Below are 16,348 nucleotides of genomic sequence, written 5' to 3' on the forward strand. Positions count from 1 at the left end.
AGTCCACCAGGGACACACAAAAACTGCAGCCAAGCTTGTGTGTGATGTCATGTGTTTTCACAGGCCTTTTTAGCAATGCAAGTTCACACTTTGTAGAATATGAGAAGACTTCCTCCTCTTTACCATGTGCATCATCAAAGTGGCGCACTTCACAGCAAGAAGACTCCTGTAATGGACTGGTGTCCAGGTTGGACCCCACCTCCCCACCCCACAACAGCTAGGATAGGCTCCAGCCCTGAATTGGATGTGAAGTTAAGAAAATGAATGGATGAATTATGAAAAAGCAAAACTGCAACATATTGTGCTTCTGTTTCTCCTTTTTTCTTTTCCATTTCTTCTTCTTTCTTTTTTTTGCCTTTCTGCAAATCTTTAGCCAAATTGAAGTCAAATGTGTTGCAGACAATTCTTTGTCTTCTCTCAAAACTCTGTTCACATTTGCACTTTTGCCTACATCTTTTTACTGTACTTTTGCACTTGTTTTTCATAGACCAGTCAATAGAAATGGCTCATATTTCTGCTAGAGTATCACCTGAAGCCTTTCTTAAGTCTAAGCACAACCACCAAATTGCAGAAAAATCGAAACAGTGCATAAAATGTGCACACTTTTGTGAAAGAAGAACCAGGAAACCAGGAAACAAACCTACAACACATAAAGCTTAGTCTGCTGCCAAGTATCTCCCAATAACATCTCATTATCCCATTCTGGCCAGCTAATCATGCGAGCACACACAGGAACACAGTAAAGGGAGGAAGAGGGACTGTTGCTCTGGGGGAAATGGGCAGGAGGCAGTTAGAAAGGGGGTGTGGAAAAAGCACAGAGTGAGAGGCCAAAGAGTCGGGCCATATAAAGAGAAAGAGAACACAAACCAGGCTCTATCTTTCTCCTCTATCAGACCTCATCGACGACCCTTTGCTTCCCCTCCCTCACACTAACCTTCAGTGTGTAGAAACTTTTTGCTCTAACACAGTCCCAGCACCAACTGAGACCAAAGAGGATGGCTACATCAACGTGGAGAATGAATGGACTCTACAGAAAGATGACTCAACCTCTGTTTCTCTGCACTCTGGTCCTTAGCAGTGAGTACTGTAATAAGTATTTATTAAAGTATGTTATTTTGCATTTTCGGGCATTCATCCTTAGTTAGTTATTCTATCCAAACAGAGTTTTATATATTGTGTGAAGTTCATTTATTTTTTTATCTAAAAGTGTCTAACGTTCTACTCCATCAGCAAGATTTTGTTTATGTCACAGTAGCTTACAAACTTGCTGGGGATTTGCTTTGATGTGCTCCACCATGAGATTGCACACAAATGAAAAGAGGCATGGTTAGCAGTGGAGTAGCAGCAGACACAAAGGCTTTGCTCAGAAGTGGAAGCTGCTGTACATACTCATTATACTTTATACCCTGCAGTGTATCTCCGTGGAGCTAGTAAACCACACATAATATAGTCTCAGAATACACACACACACACACACACACACACACATATTATGCGGAATGTATTTAGAGAGCTGCACATGTACTACATGTGTAAAAGTAACCACATTTCATATTATTTCATCACTGAGCAAAAATAGTTCTTTCATCTGTGTTCCTTATAGTAAATGTGTGTGCCTTTGTGTGCACAAGTGTGCAATTATGCGGATGCGTGTGGACACACTGGGCAGTCCACTCCAAATCAGTCCGAGGCCTGACGTTAATTGCAGGGTAATGTATGGCTTAGACGATAGAGCTTCCTCGCTTGTTGTAAACCAGGTCTAGTTCTAGTTCAGCCCAATGTAACGACTTCTGCAGAGCTAAGGCCACAGGGGCGGTAAATGTTTGGAGTGACCTTGGGAACACTAAGAGGAGTTTTCAAGATTGATGGAAAATAACTGAAGCTTAACTTTTAAAGGGGAAACAATCATGGGATGGCAGAACATGTTTGTAGTGTAGTAAAGAGCCATATTGCCTGCATCAGCAGCCTAACAGATGGTAATTAAATTTACATAGAAATCTAATTACTCTGGGCACACCCCGTCAACGCAGATTACTTTTTTCGATGTATATAGCCTAGTATACAAGTCACAAAGTCACCTCAAGAGGCGTTACTGTTCAGGCAACATGCTACTCCTTCAGTCTTTCTAATATTTAAAAACGTGAGAAATAATGTCTGACAAGTAAACTAATAACCAACCATGTTTATTTGTGTTAAGCAATGAATGATATGCACTCATACAGTAATGGACCTACAATGAAAGGGACTCACTTGACTTCAAGAACAACTTGTGGCTCACTATTTTGCCAAAGAACATTGGCATGTGAACAGACCAGGGATGAAACCTGTAATTACTAAAGCGCTAAAGCACCTGAGCTCCAGTGACCCTGGTTATTTGTGTTCTAATCTAGTCTAGTTTTATTATGTCAAGAATTTTGTATAATTTAATTAACTGAGTTTGTTTTCACCCACTTCTTATTATGATTTCAGCCATGATCGCCTCGCCTTTTGCTCTATTTGCAAATCAATGTTTAAGCAGTGGTCTTAATTAGCATTTCAAAAACAAAGGATATAAACATTGCACCTTTGTTTTAGGTTTAAGCACACAGCTTCTGATTTCTACTTTAAGAACTCTGCAGTTGTGTTGTCTGCTCACCCGTCCTACGCTTCTCACCACATCCAACAGCAGTCCTTTGATTACACAAATCTGGTCACAGACAGCTCAGAAAAACAAAAACTGAACATTTCTCACCTAATTATATGTGATGGATTGTTGTGTCTTCATGCAGCTCTGCCATTCTGTGTGTGCGTGTGATTATTTTGTTTCTTGTTTTGATTTAGTTTACATGGGTCCCAGCTCTAGGTCACAAGAGACAAATTGTCATTGATTTCTTTTGACAATACCAGCTTCTGTGGTTGCAGTAGTATCAGAACTCTCTGATATCTGGTAACCTTGAATACACATTTTTGCAAAGTCTTGGAAAGTCCCACATCATACAAAACCTTTCGCAATTTGGTATGTTGGCATTGTGACCGGTGTTGTAATAATAGTTTATCTCAAAGTCTCAGAGTATTAGAAGGTAAATGAAGTGTTGGTTCTCACTTTCAGCTTGTTGTACGTGGGAGGAATGGACAGCTGTAAAGACTTTTTATAAAGACAAAACTGCTATAACCAAACGACTTGAAACGGCCTTTGGTTGGAGCATTTCCAAAATGCCAATGGGCTGCTTTCAGTCAGGAGTGATGACTAGCTACTGAAACAAAGGATAATAAAGGACACACCAGCACCAGATGTTATATACAACAAGGCACCCTTAGAGATAGAGTCCCTCAACTGGTCAGAGTGTTTTTTATGTGCCTGTGGCATGTCAGCAGCATATTATAGAGGATGTTTAACAAAAAGTTTTGGCTTAGCAGTAATGTCATGTTGCTGCAAACGTGCAAAGAACTATAAAAAAAAGTGTCCCCTCTGCACAGTTTTCATAAGGTGGAGATTTGCTATTGAGATAAAGACTGCTTTTTTGTTGTATCAGGGTGTAAACATGTTTATTTCTACTGCTGGGACATTAACTTGGGCATCTTGGGCACTGACTTGCAGAATCAGTCTCAAGTGGCCATTCAAAGAACTGTTTTTTTGGAACCAAATTTCCTTCACTTTTAACCCCAGAATTACTCACTTGGTTTATCAGAGCAAACATCCTTGTCACATATAAACAGGTCTCTCACCCTGACTGCAAACAGATTGAGTTCATACACTCACTTCCCATGGCTGTAATTCAGTATCTATGCAGGCGTGCAAATATGCAGCGCTGACATGGCCATGGACTAAAATCTTAGATGATGTCATTCATTGCCTTTTGGAGTGTGTTATAAGCGGTCTCTCTCCCTCTCTCTCTCTCTCAAGATTTCAGGGGAAAACCCAAGCTTTAAATCTGCTCTGGAGAAGGGGAAAAACATCTTGTCTCACTTACTTCAGCTTGTCATCTACAATGACTGTTTCTGTTGCTAAGTCAGGGCCTCAGGCGGCGCAGAATAGGATAGAACAATTGCTGCTACATATCATAGTGAAAAAAGTTTCATTCATGGTTGGAATATTCCAGTTTCTTATTAAGTTACTTGTGTGCATTTTTGCACATGTGTAGAAGTAAAAAGCCGTTAGTACTTTGTGATGATCTGTAAAAATATGAGACTAATTCGTTCTGAACAAGAACAAGTAAAAGATGAAAGGGTCAAGACTTAATGTTTTAAAGTGAAAGAGCAGACTTCAGTGAAAATAAGCCCTGATATGTCTCTGCACACACATTTTTGAAACTTTGTTTCTCAGAAAACAACTTTGCCAATGTAAACATGGCCAGAATATTGCCACTCATGACCCTCGGCTATTGACCAGCATTCTTTCAGTCTCAAGTTGTGATGATGAAGTTTGAGTCACGTCATCTGCTGAAGGGTGTGGGTCTTTTATGTAAGCCTTGGCAGATCATGGTCTTATGTCAGCCTAGGGTGTGTGTTCACTTGGGCCCAAAGTCATGGTTGAGGAGCCATGTGAGCTTGCAAAGCAATTAAACCTGAAGCCTGTGTTCTGTAAAACCAGCCATTTTGCTTTAGCGATTTCTAAATGTGCAAACCGGGTTAGATGTGAATAAACAGCTTGTATCAGTGTACATTCTGACACCATATCTCTGAACCCACATGCGCAAAATCACATTTTGAAATGTATTTCTCTCTGAATTATCTTTATTTGGAGCCAACTTCCTTCCAAAAATGATGTTAATGAAAAGCAAAACAAAGCCGCTAACTAATGATCATCCATGAAAAGGAAATTACTTCAATAAATAGATTGTCTAGCAACAATATTTACCTTGTGAAACAATCTTAACTAGAAAAAGTTGCATTTCCTGCAAAAATGCAGTGTGAATTCTGTGTAGTGGAATTTGCTAAAAACAGCTGAAGAAGCTGAACTTTCTGCTGAAAAGAGGTGAAAAAAAATGAAAATTCTGCTGAAAAGAGGCGTAGAAGCGGAATTTGTGCTGAAAACAGGTAAAAAAAAAAAAGCAGAACTTTCTGCTGAAAAGAGGTGAAGAAGCGGAATTTGTGCTGAAAAGAGTTAAAAAGCTGAAATTTGTGCTAAAAAGAGGTGAAAAAGTTGAACTTAAAATAAATTTTGCTTAAAAGAAATTTAGCCATGGCTGACATTCAAACCCAGTCCTCCGAGTCACAAAACAGCTGCTCGTCTCACTGAGCTGAAACACAGCTCACCCTTGTGAGCTAAATCAGCAAACACACTTGTAATGTGGTTCCATTCATCAAAATGGGCCAAAAAATGGCATAAAAACCTTCATATTTCAAAAAGTATAAAAGTTATGAGCACCAAAAGATATACCAACCGTTAGCAGAGTTTGAATGGTGGAAATTGTATGAAAACTGAAGGGGTAGTTAACCAGCAAAGAACGGAGCAACTAGAATAATAAGGTAGAAGAAAGAAGAAAGAGAAACAGGATCTCAAATTCACACAACAATGAAAAACAGAAGCTGTGCTACCATTCAAATCTTCCTTCTTCCAATTACTGCTGTTCTGGTGAGCTTATTGTTCCTTGTTCCCCTGCTGCAATTTTACAGCTGCTAGGATTGAAAGAAAAAAAAAAGTAGTCTCTCATTTAATTGAAAATTGGCAGTATGAGATGTCCAAAGGATGAGAAGCTCTTAACACCTTTGCTCAGATGAACCTCAGCTCTATATTCAGCTAATGAACAGAAAATAAGTGTGATTTCTAAAACAAGAACTTGGAAAAATCGTTTCACTTATTATGTCATCATTGCTTTTTCCCTTGCTAAAACGTAAGCAACAGATTGTCCTCACTGACTTATGTAAAGTTATGAGGATGTCGTAACACCAGTAGAATGCAATCACTGCATAAACTACATAATCTACGTTGGATACCCAGGCTGGGATTTCCTTAAAGAGGGCTATATTGTTTACCCAGGGGGATAAAAGCTCTTAATGAGCATTAGTGGGGGGTTTTGACTGCCAAAATAATAGCTCTTGGTAATTAATGTTCATTAAATGGCACACTGTTGAAGGCATACTTTAGACATCCTAATTGAAAGCATAAGACTGCACCCCTTGCTGTTCTTAAAAGCCCTTGGTTGGAACACCACATTCATTTGTAGCGTATATGTTTCTGGGCAAGTGTTTTCATTTGTAAGAGATACTGCATTGTTTAGAAATGCGTAAGGTTTTTGAGTTATTACAGTTACTTCTCTGGCTTCCTCTTCCAATTTGGTTCCTTAGTTTCAGTAAAATCAAAGCCAGATTGTTTAGAGCGATATGTTTCAGTCTCTTTTTTCTTTCCCAACAGAGTATCATGAAACATGTCTTGAAATCAATCCATGGATAGAAAAGGAGAGCAGCTTGCCGCCTCTTGGAACAGCTGGTGTGTCCAGTTTCTAATCCACTAAGAAAATGGATAGACTGTTTTGGAAACATAGGTTTTGAGTTTCACTGCCCTGCTGAAACGATTTTAATGAGTAAATTAGAGGTTGAATAAAAACAACAGTGAGTGGCTGCTATCAGTAATAATGTTACCTTTTTGTTTTTTGCTTTATTGCTGAAAAACATTTTTTTCAGTACTATAGCTTTTGAAACACAATAGGCTTGGGTAGAATATCAGTAAGTAAAATCTTCCTAATAAAAACAGTCCCAGGTTATATTTCTTAACAACAGGCATTATAGTTCCACTCCAAGAGTATGTTCCTGGTGATGGCTGTTATCTGTAGTTTCCAGCATGTTTGTCCCTGTAGTTCAAAGAGGTCACTGTGTGCTGTGATATCCACATCCTGTCATACAATAGGATGTGCATGGATAACATTCCAAGCCTGTTAATTATTATTGTTTTTGGGTTGTTTTTTTATGGTTGTGTTTTGTTTCAAAGCAGGGGCGTGTGCAGGGTGGAAAAAGTCAACATTTGCCAACCGTCTGTGCAGAAGCAAAATTAGTTCTTATGTTCACTGATTAACTGGTATATTCCAAGTGTTTTCATTGCACCAAATAGCAATAAACGGAACTGTAGTGATTTAGTGTGCTGTTGTTTTCTTGTTTTTTTGGTGTTTAGTTGGTTTATGCTATGAAAAGATCTATATTTTTCTTGAAGGCCTGCAGGATTGAAAAGAATCTCTGCTTAAATTTGAAATATAAAATAGAATTCCTCTTAATAGGAACAACTAGGAGTAGCAAGGGATGAGTGATGGGAGACTTTGGGCTCTGCTTTGGACATCTGGTGAAGTAATGGAAGGAGGGTGTGGCTCATTATGACATCCAAGGTGTTGTCTCTACAGTCTGGGTGGAGGTCAAATCTAAGCCCCAAGGTTTAGGGCTGAGACTTTTCTCCTTTTGCATGATGTTACTGATTTCACAGCACAGCACATATGTAGGGAGGGAAAGAGCTCCCCAAGGAGACTTGCTGCAGCTGCACCACTCATCCCCCTCTCCAGGCCTCCTCCCCAATCTCCCCAGAGAGGAAACAGGCCTCATCCTCAAATACCATAAGTAAAGGACTCCTGTCCCCGGCTTATACTGTCTGACTGCAACCACTTAATCAGGTGTGACAACGTTTGTTTTTACTGCAATTTCCTGCTTCTTCCCCACCCTAAAATCAAAAGCTGGGATGACAATCACAATGGCAGCTGAGAGATTTTTGTTTCATATTTAGTTATTTCCCATAACAGCGACATGGGAAATAAAACTATTCTTATTCTCATATATAGGCAGACATACAGTAGACTTGTGCATTAAAGGAGTCTGTTTATTCAGTACAAGTAAAGTATTGATGATGATGATGATGATGATGATGAATTCAGAACAAGCATTCCAAGTATTGTATGTAGCAGAATCCACTCATGCAGTTTGAGCACTAGATCAACGATTTCAATTTCATCATGGTTGAATTAGAAATTCAAAGGAAGTGCTCAACCTCTGATGCTAAAAAAAAGTGCATTTTTATTATTGTTATGCTCATCATTATTGCTATTGGACTCAATATCTTAACTGCCCTTTAAATGTAGGAAATAGCTAAAAGTAAATCAAGTAAATAAAGTGAAGCAAGCACAGGATAACATAAAAAGTTTAATTTTCGTACTTTTTTATGAGTAGAGAAGCTGCATTCTCAGGAAGAGACCTGAAGCTACCATTAAAATGAACACACAGGAGTAAAATCTGTATTTAATCTTACCTTACCATGGTAGCAACTGCGTTTTAGACAGATTGAACTATCTTCAGAGAACATTACGCTTTGTACATTCTCTAGCTTGTGATTTTGGCACCGTGCTCTTGAAATTATGTTTTTGCATCTGTTAGTGCATACAGCAAGGGAAGACTTTTCCCCAGTGAGGTGGAGCGGTGAAAGAAGGTTGTCTGGCATTAAACAAAACCAAATGTAAAAATGAAAGGTCTGGCTGTCATAGCAAGTTTAGTGCATAAATTGATGATAATGATACGCGGCCTCCTCCCTGCAACATGTAGCTATAGCACCCCTGCACAGATTTGAATCTTCTATAGACTGAATACACAAAGCTTTTCTAAAAGTAGTGATTGATGATGTGCAATCCAGGTTGCCAGTTCTGTAATGACCTTTCATGCTGTAATCCATTACTACAAATCCAGTCACTTGTGAAATTCTTGAGAATCTCCCAAGGGATCATCTTGCTTTATTTCTGGGGCTGACATCCACAGTGTTTACAGCGTATCTGACTTTAGGGGTTGCTTACATTCCCCTGCCATTTAAAGTACATGAAGTACAGTTGGATTAAACTTGAGACCAGCATCTCATTACTCCAGCAGCATGTTAAAAACTCTTGTGGTCCTATAAACTATGTAAAGAGAACAAAGCACTTCCTGGGAGATACATGCACATCATGGCAGCAGACAAAGCAGGTGCTTTAAGAGACTCATATTTCTTTTTTTTTTCAAAGAAGTTTTACCTTTTGTCTCACTGTCTGTAATTTTAATTTGTCCAACAACAACTACAGTGTACAGCACATCTGATTTAACTTATTATTTAGTTCTTTACATCTGGCTACACACCACATCACCCAGGCTAAAAGGAGGACAGCCAGGCCAGGAAGTCCACTTCATGTAGTCAAGCAGTGATGAGCAAGATTTACTCAATCTTCACCCAAGATTTACTCACAGTCTTGGCCTTATGCTTTCTGAGAGAGACCAAGGATGTGTTTATGCATTTTTTTGTGTTTCCCTGTGTTTGTGTTGAGACTGGAGCGCCTAAGGCTTCTTGTTGAGGCCAGGGGGGCCTTGTTGGAAACATAGGAAGACTTTTCACACAATTGTATAAGCTGTCTCTGTCCACAGTAGTGAGGCACTACTACCTATAACGGTTTGACATATTCCATAATGTTTCAACATGTAAGGATTAATGTAATCACCTTTTTCTTGAATTGTGATTTTTTTCATTTATAAAACATAAGAATAAAGGGATTTACAGTGACTTACAATTCATACAGACTGCTTAGTAAGTGGAATGCTTTAAAATCTTTCACTGATACTGATTGCACTAAGAAATATTTAGAGTCACGAGGTATAAACTAAGGTAAGTCAATTTGGTAGGCTGGCTATTTTTGACATATTAAACACAGCAGATTAAATCATAATTAATCGAATGATCTGATAGCCCAGATTTGTACCCCAATTTACAAATTTAATTGTAGCATATGACCAACTTTGGTCAATATCCAGCCATTTGATGCTGTTGGTGAGAAAGGACACATTGCTGGAGAGAACCTACATGGTCCAATCTAGAGTGGTAGATGCATCATATTGGCCATTCGCTAGCTTCTTGTTTTGGATGAAAACATTTCAAAGTGACCTTGGCACTTCCCCAGAATATGTTCAAATTAGCCATGTTTATAGGATTACAAACACACGCTAAACACTTAAATCTACGTCCCATAAATGTGTGTTGTGTTTCACTAAATAATGATAGTGGTGCACTGAAAACATTTTGCTCTGATTGCAGAATAGTTTTGGTTACACGTAAAATTGTTTACACACTACACTGGGTTTCTTCCATGAGGAGGGGAGTGTTTAGAAGTTCAGGCTGAATTGAATTACACCGCCATCATACAGTAGGCAGGATGATCCCTGATGCTGATTATGTCTCATTTACCCTTCATGACTGTGGCAAAGCTGTGCTACATAGTTATATCTTTTTGCGGCTGTTTTTAAAAAATAAAAGTCAAAGGAGCTTTTTATCAGAGCATTTACGTTTAATAACACTGTCTAGTCTTCAATATATAAAAATACTTGTTAAGATTAATTTTCAGTCATAATATGATTATGATATTAGATTTCCAAAAGAAGTTATTACATAAACAAGATTTCTCCCAGGAGATGGATGTGTGGTGAGGTCACGACCCTTTGAAACTTAGCTGCTCATTTTTATATGATGCAGAGAGTAAAAATTAAGACGACCGTGAGTACTAATTAGCAAGTACCCTTAAGAAAATATGCCAAACTGTTAAATGTTTTTGGGTGGGCTTGAGGCTTAAATCACCAGGAGAAGATGTTCAAACCACCTTTTTAACCTCTATTAGAAACAAACAAAATGGAAAAAAAAAACCTCACAGATATTTACATAAAACATCTTTTCTTAAAGGTGATTATATATACATTAGCAGTGTGTTGCAACTGCAAGAAGTACTGCACTGGCATAACTGTGGAAAACCAAGTGTAAGAAGTTTTTGATATTTGATATCTGAGAATTACAGATGATGTGAAGACAAGAGTCAATGCTGGAGATGGAAAAAACTTTATCTTTGGAACCTTAACCTGTATGAATGAACTGAAACAACTAGACGTTAACTACACTCATTTTGTGGGATTTGGTATATTTAATGTAATCATAACTGCAGCAGAGACAGTGGCACACATCATGGAACTAATTATAGTACTTCAGGTAGGACCCGATTGATTTAGTTTGCATCAGAATTTGTAGGCTAATCGTTTAAGATTTGGTACTTGCTCTCATTTGAGACTTCACTATCACTTTTATATAATAAATAAATAAATGTCCTCTTCCCAAGGAATCATAACATTTGGGCTGCACTGCAAGTTTGAAGCAAATCCAACAGAATAGGTTCAAAATAAGGCTTGAACTGTAATGTAAAGCTAGCTAATGTTGCCATAGGAAATGACATTATACTTTGGACCTACAATGCCGAGAAAAAAAACCCTGCTTTGTCTGATTGGCATCAAACTTTATGAGCACTTGCAAGAAATGAAATGACAAAACATATGGGACAAACTGTGTAATTATGCAAGAAGCTTTTTTTTTTTTACCATTTTAATTATAAAGTGTTTAATTTGCAATTCCTTTTTCTCGATGTCTCTGTCTTTCTGTGATTCACCTGCTCTCCCTTCCTTACAGGTGTAGTGATATGTCAAGACCAAACCACCGCCTCTACCAAAACACCAAGTGTCAGTAACGGTAAGAACCTTCAAAAAATGTATAATGGGATGTGAGAACAGCACTGGATTCCAGAGAATTTCACTATATTTTAGAGATATTATTTTAAAGTGCCAAGTTCCTTCAAAATATATACAGACATGCTTTTGTGACATAAGACATGGTGCCTGACAAAACTTTGTATTTAAACTTTATTTTCAGAGACAAACGAAACCTCCATTGATTCCCTGATTACTTCAATAACCAAAAGTTTGGCTTCCGGTAACGACAGTGCGTTTTGGTTTCTCACGGCAGAACCGCAAATGGATGAAGAAAACTCCAGCAATGATAATACAATGGTAAATACCGGCCTGTAGCATCATATTTTCTACTTATTAACTAATAGTACCTCTATCACCAATAAATCTAACAGCAAAAATGAAAATTATATATGTTATGCTGCATGTTATATAAATGATGACATTTATTTTTTAAACATGTATTTACAAGGGATGACAAAAGCTGTAGTTATATGTATATGTGCAATATATGTGGAGTATAAGTACAGTGATATGAGAGGAGACAGCGCTAATCCCAGTCACGTCCTGGTGGCATTCCCTCTAACCAAGACCCTTTATCTGGCTCCCTACACCTTGGGCCCCGAGGAAGTGTTTTGTGCTGCTTGGAGGAATCAACTGAATGTGTTTAAAGACCTACAGTTGGAAAAATTGGTCTCATAAAAGTGGATCTTTTCTCAGACATTCCTCAGCAGTTGTAAATCATGAAGCTGTGCTCAATGCTGGAGACAAATGAACTGGAGAGCTAATGTTTCCACTCATGCACTCGAACAGGTGTGGCTCATTTTTTTCACAACTGTTTTTTGCAACAACTTTAATATATTATAGATTTTTTATTTCTTTTTAAGGTTTGTCAAAACAGAAATATCTGACCTACAGAAAGAACTACAGATTTATCTTACTGTGTAATACAATATACTTATCCTCACATTATTAAACTGTAATTGCACATGTATTTTTTGACGAACAACAAAAGAAATTTGATGTTAAATGTTACATCGGAAGTCATCGCTACATTGTGCCATATGTGACTCCAGGTGTGTAGAGACAGCGCAACAAGTCCGTTATATAGGTCATTACTGCAACATCAAGCCAGGACCATCAACTGTCCAACTCAACCTGAAACTAAACATGAAATTCCTAAATAGCTTGATATGACACTGATAACAGAGTCGGTATCAGTGGATCACATTTTATAATATTACAATGGAGGTTATGGGAAATAAGAACACTAAAATCTGTAAATCCAACACATGTTTTTCTCCTTCTATCTTCAGTATCAAATAAATTGTTTATGTTAAAATATGCCGATTCAAATTAAACATCCAACTATGGTCATGTAAGTTCAAGCAAAGCAGGAATGAGATGTAGGATTTGATCAGTCACAAGCAACAGATGGAGAACAGCACAGATTCCCTGGGATTGATTTTGTCATTTTACTTCAGCCTTCCTGAGTTTCTTCCTCTTCTTTTCAAAGCTCTGAGCATTACAGACGAGTCCAGCTGTGAGCCCACTCCCAACTAACTGAGGATTCAAAGTTACAGCTCACAGTGGTCTTCTGGGAATGCTGAAAGCAGTCTGGATCACATTACAGAAGAATAAAAAGTGTTCCCAAGTTACAAAGCCTGAAGTTGTGCAATGATGATATCATTATTCAGGGTTAAAGTGGGTAAAAAAAACGAAGGTGTGGTCAGCAAGTTCACTCAGCTGCATCTTGTCTGTAAGGCACACAAGGCCAGTGTGTAGTCTGAAACACACATTTGATTGGTGGCCCTGTGCTCAATGTGTATGAATAAAACTATGTACTGAAAAGTGAAAATTGCATTAGGCAATTGCAAAATAGGATATATTTTGTAGGAGATTGCTCCAGCCTAGACAGTGACATATGGAAAAAGTGTACTATTACAGAAACTACTGTCCTTCCACATAACAGCAAGTATGTACTTTTTTGTTTTTCTTACTTTGTGTGAAAACCCTTCATAATATTTTTTTTAATATACTGTATATGAGTTTCTCTCAAAGCTACAGAAGGTGAATTTCAGAAAAAAGTTATTTGTCCATCCATTCTCTTCTGCTTGCCCATCATCATAATCATATTTATTTATTTATTGTTTCCGAATTTCTTTTTTAAACTACTTGCAAATAGACAATCCTCACGCTTCCTTCTTTATTCTATTTATTGAAATAGGACAGCATGGACATTATACACCGGCTACAAATCATATTATAAAAGGCCAACATTTGGCTTCACGTTTAATTTGAACCCTACTCTCCCTGTGAAAGTTCTCTAATTGTAATGCACCACCACAGATACAGACAGCAAAAACTCAGCTATGAGAACTTAATTTGCACTCTCACAACTTGCATCTCATGACTGAGATAAGAACACCTCTTATTTTCTTCTGGACTTTTTTGACCAGAAATGTGTTTTTAACTGTTCCCATATAACTTTTTTTAATCACACATTGTCCTTTTATACTTTTTTTGTAGGTGGGAAGTACTAAAAGTCCATCACCATCATTACATTTATCACCATCATCATCATCGTCGTCGTCGTCGTCGTCGTCATCATCAAATTCCTCTGTGTTTGTGGGACTACTTGTCAGTGGTCTGCTTGCTGCCCTTGGAATCACTGTGGGTTATTGCTATTGCCAACGCAGGACTGACACCAAGGCAGTGAAGCTGGTAAGAATATTGTACAATATACAGTAGAGTATCTTTCCATTGTGGAACTCACTTATTTATATATTCATGCTGGCACAGGTGTTACTGTAAGCTGTAGTACACCATACCGTGCACCCTGGATTAATTAAAAATCTTTATAACAATTGTAAATTCTGAACAGAAAGACGACTTTATATTATTTCATGTGTGTATTGTGATGGTCAGTTGAAAATTTCTAGTCTTTGTTTGATGAGCTCCTACTTGTGGTCTATTTACAGACAGATGAGACCTATCCAGCAGATCAGGAGAACCAGGGGAGCACTCTTGCTTCTGTAGCCCCCCTCATCCCCACTCCCGAGACCCAGGAGAAACCCAGCGTAAATGGAGAGTCCCCCGAGGCAGCAAAGACCCAACCTCCTCCACCTACCAACGGCCACTCCACCACCAAGACAGCAGACACTGAGCTGTGAAATAGTCCAAAATGAATTGAATCCCAGGAACTACCCATCTATACACACAGACACGTCTGATGAAAACACATCTTTGTTTCAGAATTCACTCCTGCCTAATCACACAGAGGCCACAGAAATGTGGACTTTAGGGACTACAGCAATCCCTTACATAAACACTCCTGTTGTTATATGGTCCTGTTACCTGCTCTTTTAGCTACGTGCCTCAAAAAAAAATCAGGAAAACTAGTCTGATGATGACAATAATGGTAGAGATGAATGATGCTGATTAATCACGACGAAGACTCGGTTCCTGGGTTTTGATGGCAGTCAGGAAGGAGAAGAAAGACAGGAGATGGGCAGTTCTGGGTGTGAAAAGACTATAATGTTAGTATTAACCACAGCTTGCTACCATGATGACTGCAGCCTCTGGAGTCACAGCAATGTGCTGTCCACTTCAGCAGAGGCTCTGCCTGTCATCTGGTTTAATGCTCCAGCCAATCATCCAACTGAAAACACAGCTAAAGCACCTAAACAACACGTGTCCTTACATTAATGTAAGACCATAACAGACAGACAGGAACTAACTTACACTGCCTTGAAATCTGTTTACAAGAATACATCTTGTATTCTTAACGTGCGTAGGTGGTTGAAAGTGTGCGTGTGTGTGTGTGTGTGTGTGTGTGTGTGTGTGTGTGTGTGTGTGTGTGTGTGTGTGTGTGTGTGTGGGTGTACTATGACATTTTGCATGAGTGTATTAACTTGCATCTGTACTGTGCATTGACTGTATATATCCATACATGCATCTACGCTTATCCTCCTTATTGTACTGTATGTACATATGTGTGCTTCATGGTCATTTTGATCAGTCATGTCAGTGATCGATAAATCTTAACCGCATGCGACAGCCATGAAAAATGTAGAAATTTGTAAAATGATGGCTAACCAAGTTGTGGACAATCGCCATGGTGAAGCAAAACGAGTATTGACATTTAAGTCACACCATGGCATTAATCACGAAGCCAAAAGGCCTCTTTACTCACTGTTTGACCAACAAACTCACAAGGACTTTAGACACAGAGCCTCCTTATATGTCACCTCTGCCCATCTATTTGTTAGTATTATTCTCTGTCCAGTACTGTATATACTTGTTTTTATTCTGTGTATCCATACTTGTATTGTTCATTCTATGTGCCAAGATCTTCATTTTATAACTTTTATTGTGTTTATATACTTCTCCCATCATCATGATATTTTATCTAGGTTATATGACAAAGAAATATATTTAGAAATGAATCAAGTTCAGCATCTAATGGTCCAAATATGCCTTTTTTAATCCTATAAATACAGGTAACATCAGTTTTCCCTGACATGCCTAATAACAATAACAATAATGATAATAACTTTGAAAACTTTGATATCAAACTGGAATGTCCTGCATTCATTGTTCTTTTGATCCATCTTGTATCGTACCATTATCACATCAATATTTCAGTGTGACTATTTAATTTCACTAGCACTCTGTAGTTAAAATGGGATTTAACATGAAAAAAAAACCTAAATAAATAACATTGTATATGTTTTCCTGTTTTCAGCCTATTTTTTCCCAGAAAAAAAGCGAGTGATTTTGCTTGAGTTTAAAGATAAGTTGGATTTTTAACTGCTGCCAAGCTCCTTAGACAACTACTGACAAATTGTACACAGACACGTACATACTTACACACATCTGT

The 16,348-nt window shown here is 38.1% G+C and overlaps 1 protein-coding gene across 1 annotated transcript; it reads left to right on the forward strand.

Annotated features, from left to right (window-relative positions):
- The first annotated feature begins 837 nt into the window (after positions 1-837).
- cd34 (CD34 molecule) lies at positions 838-16,199 on the forward strand. Its single transcript, XM_080900056.1, has 5 exons — positions 838-1,077; positions 11,411-11,470; positions 11,651-11,787; positions 13,996-14,190; positions 14,448-16,199. The coding sequence occupies exons 1-5, from the start codon at positions 996-998 to the stop codon at positions 14,637-14,639; spliced, it is 666 nt and encodes a 221-aa protein (XP_080756182.1). The 5' UTR covers positions 838-995; the 3' UTR covers positions 14,640-16,199.
- Positions 16,200-16,348: the final 149 nt, after the last annotated feature.

Source organism: Rhamphochromis sp. 'chilingali' (assembly GCF_963969265.1).
Source record: "Rhamphochromis sp. 'chilingali' genome assembly, chromosome: 12".
Taxonomy (NCBI): Eukaryota; Metazoa; Chordata; class Actinopteri; order Cichliformes; family Cichlidae; genus Rhamphochromis; species Rhamphochromis sp. 'chilingali'.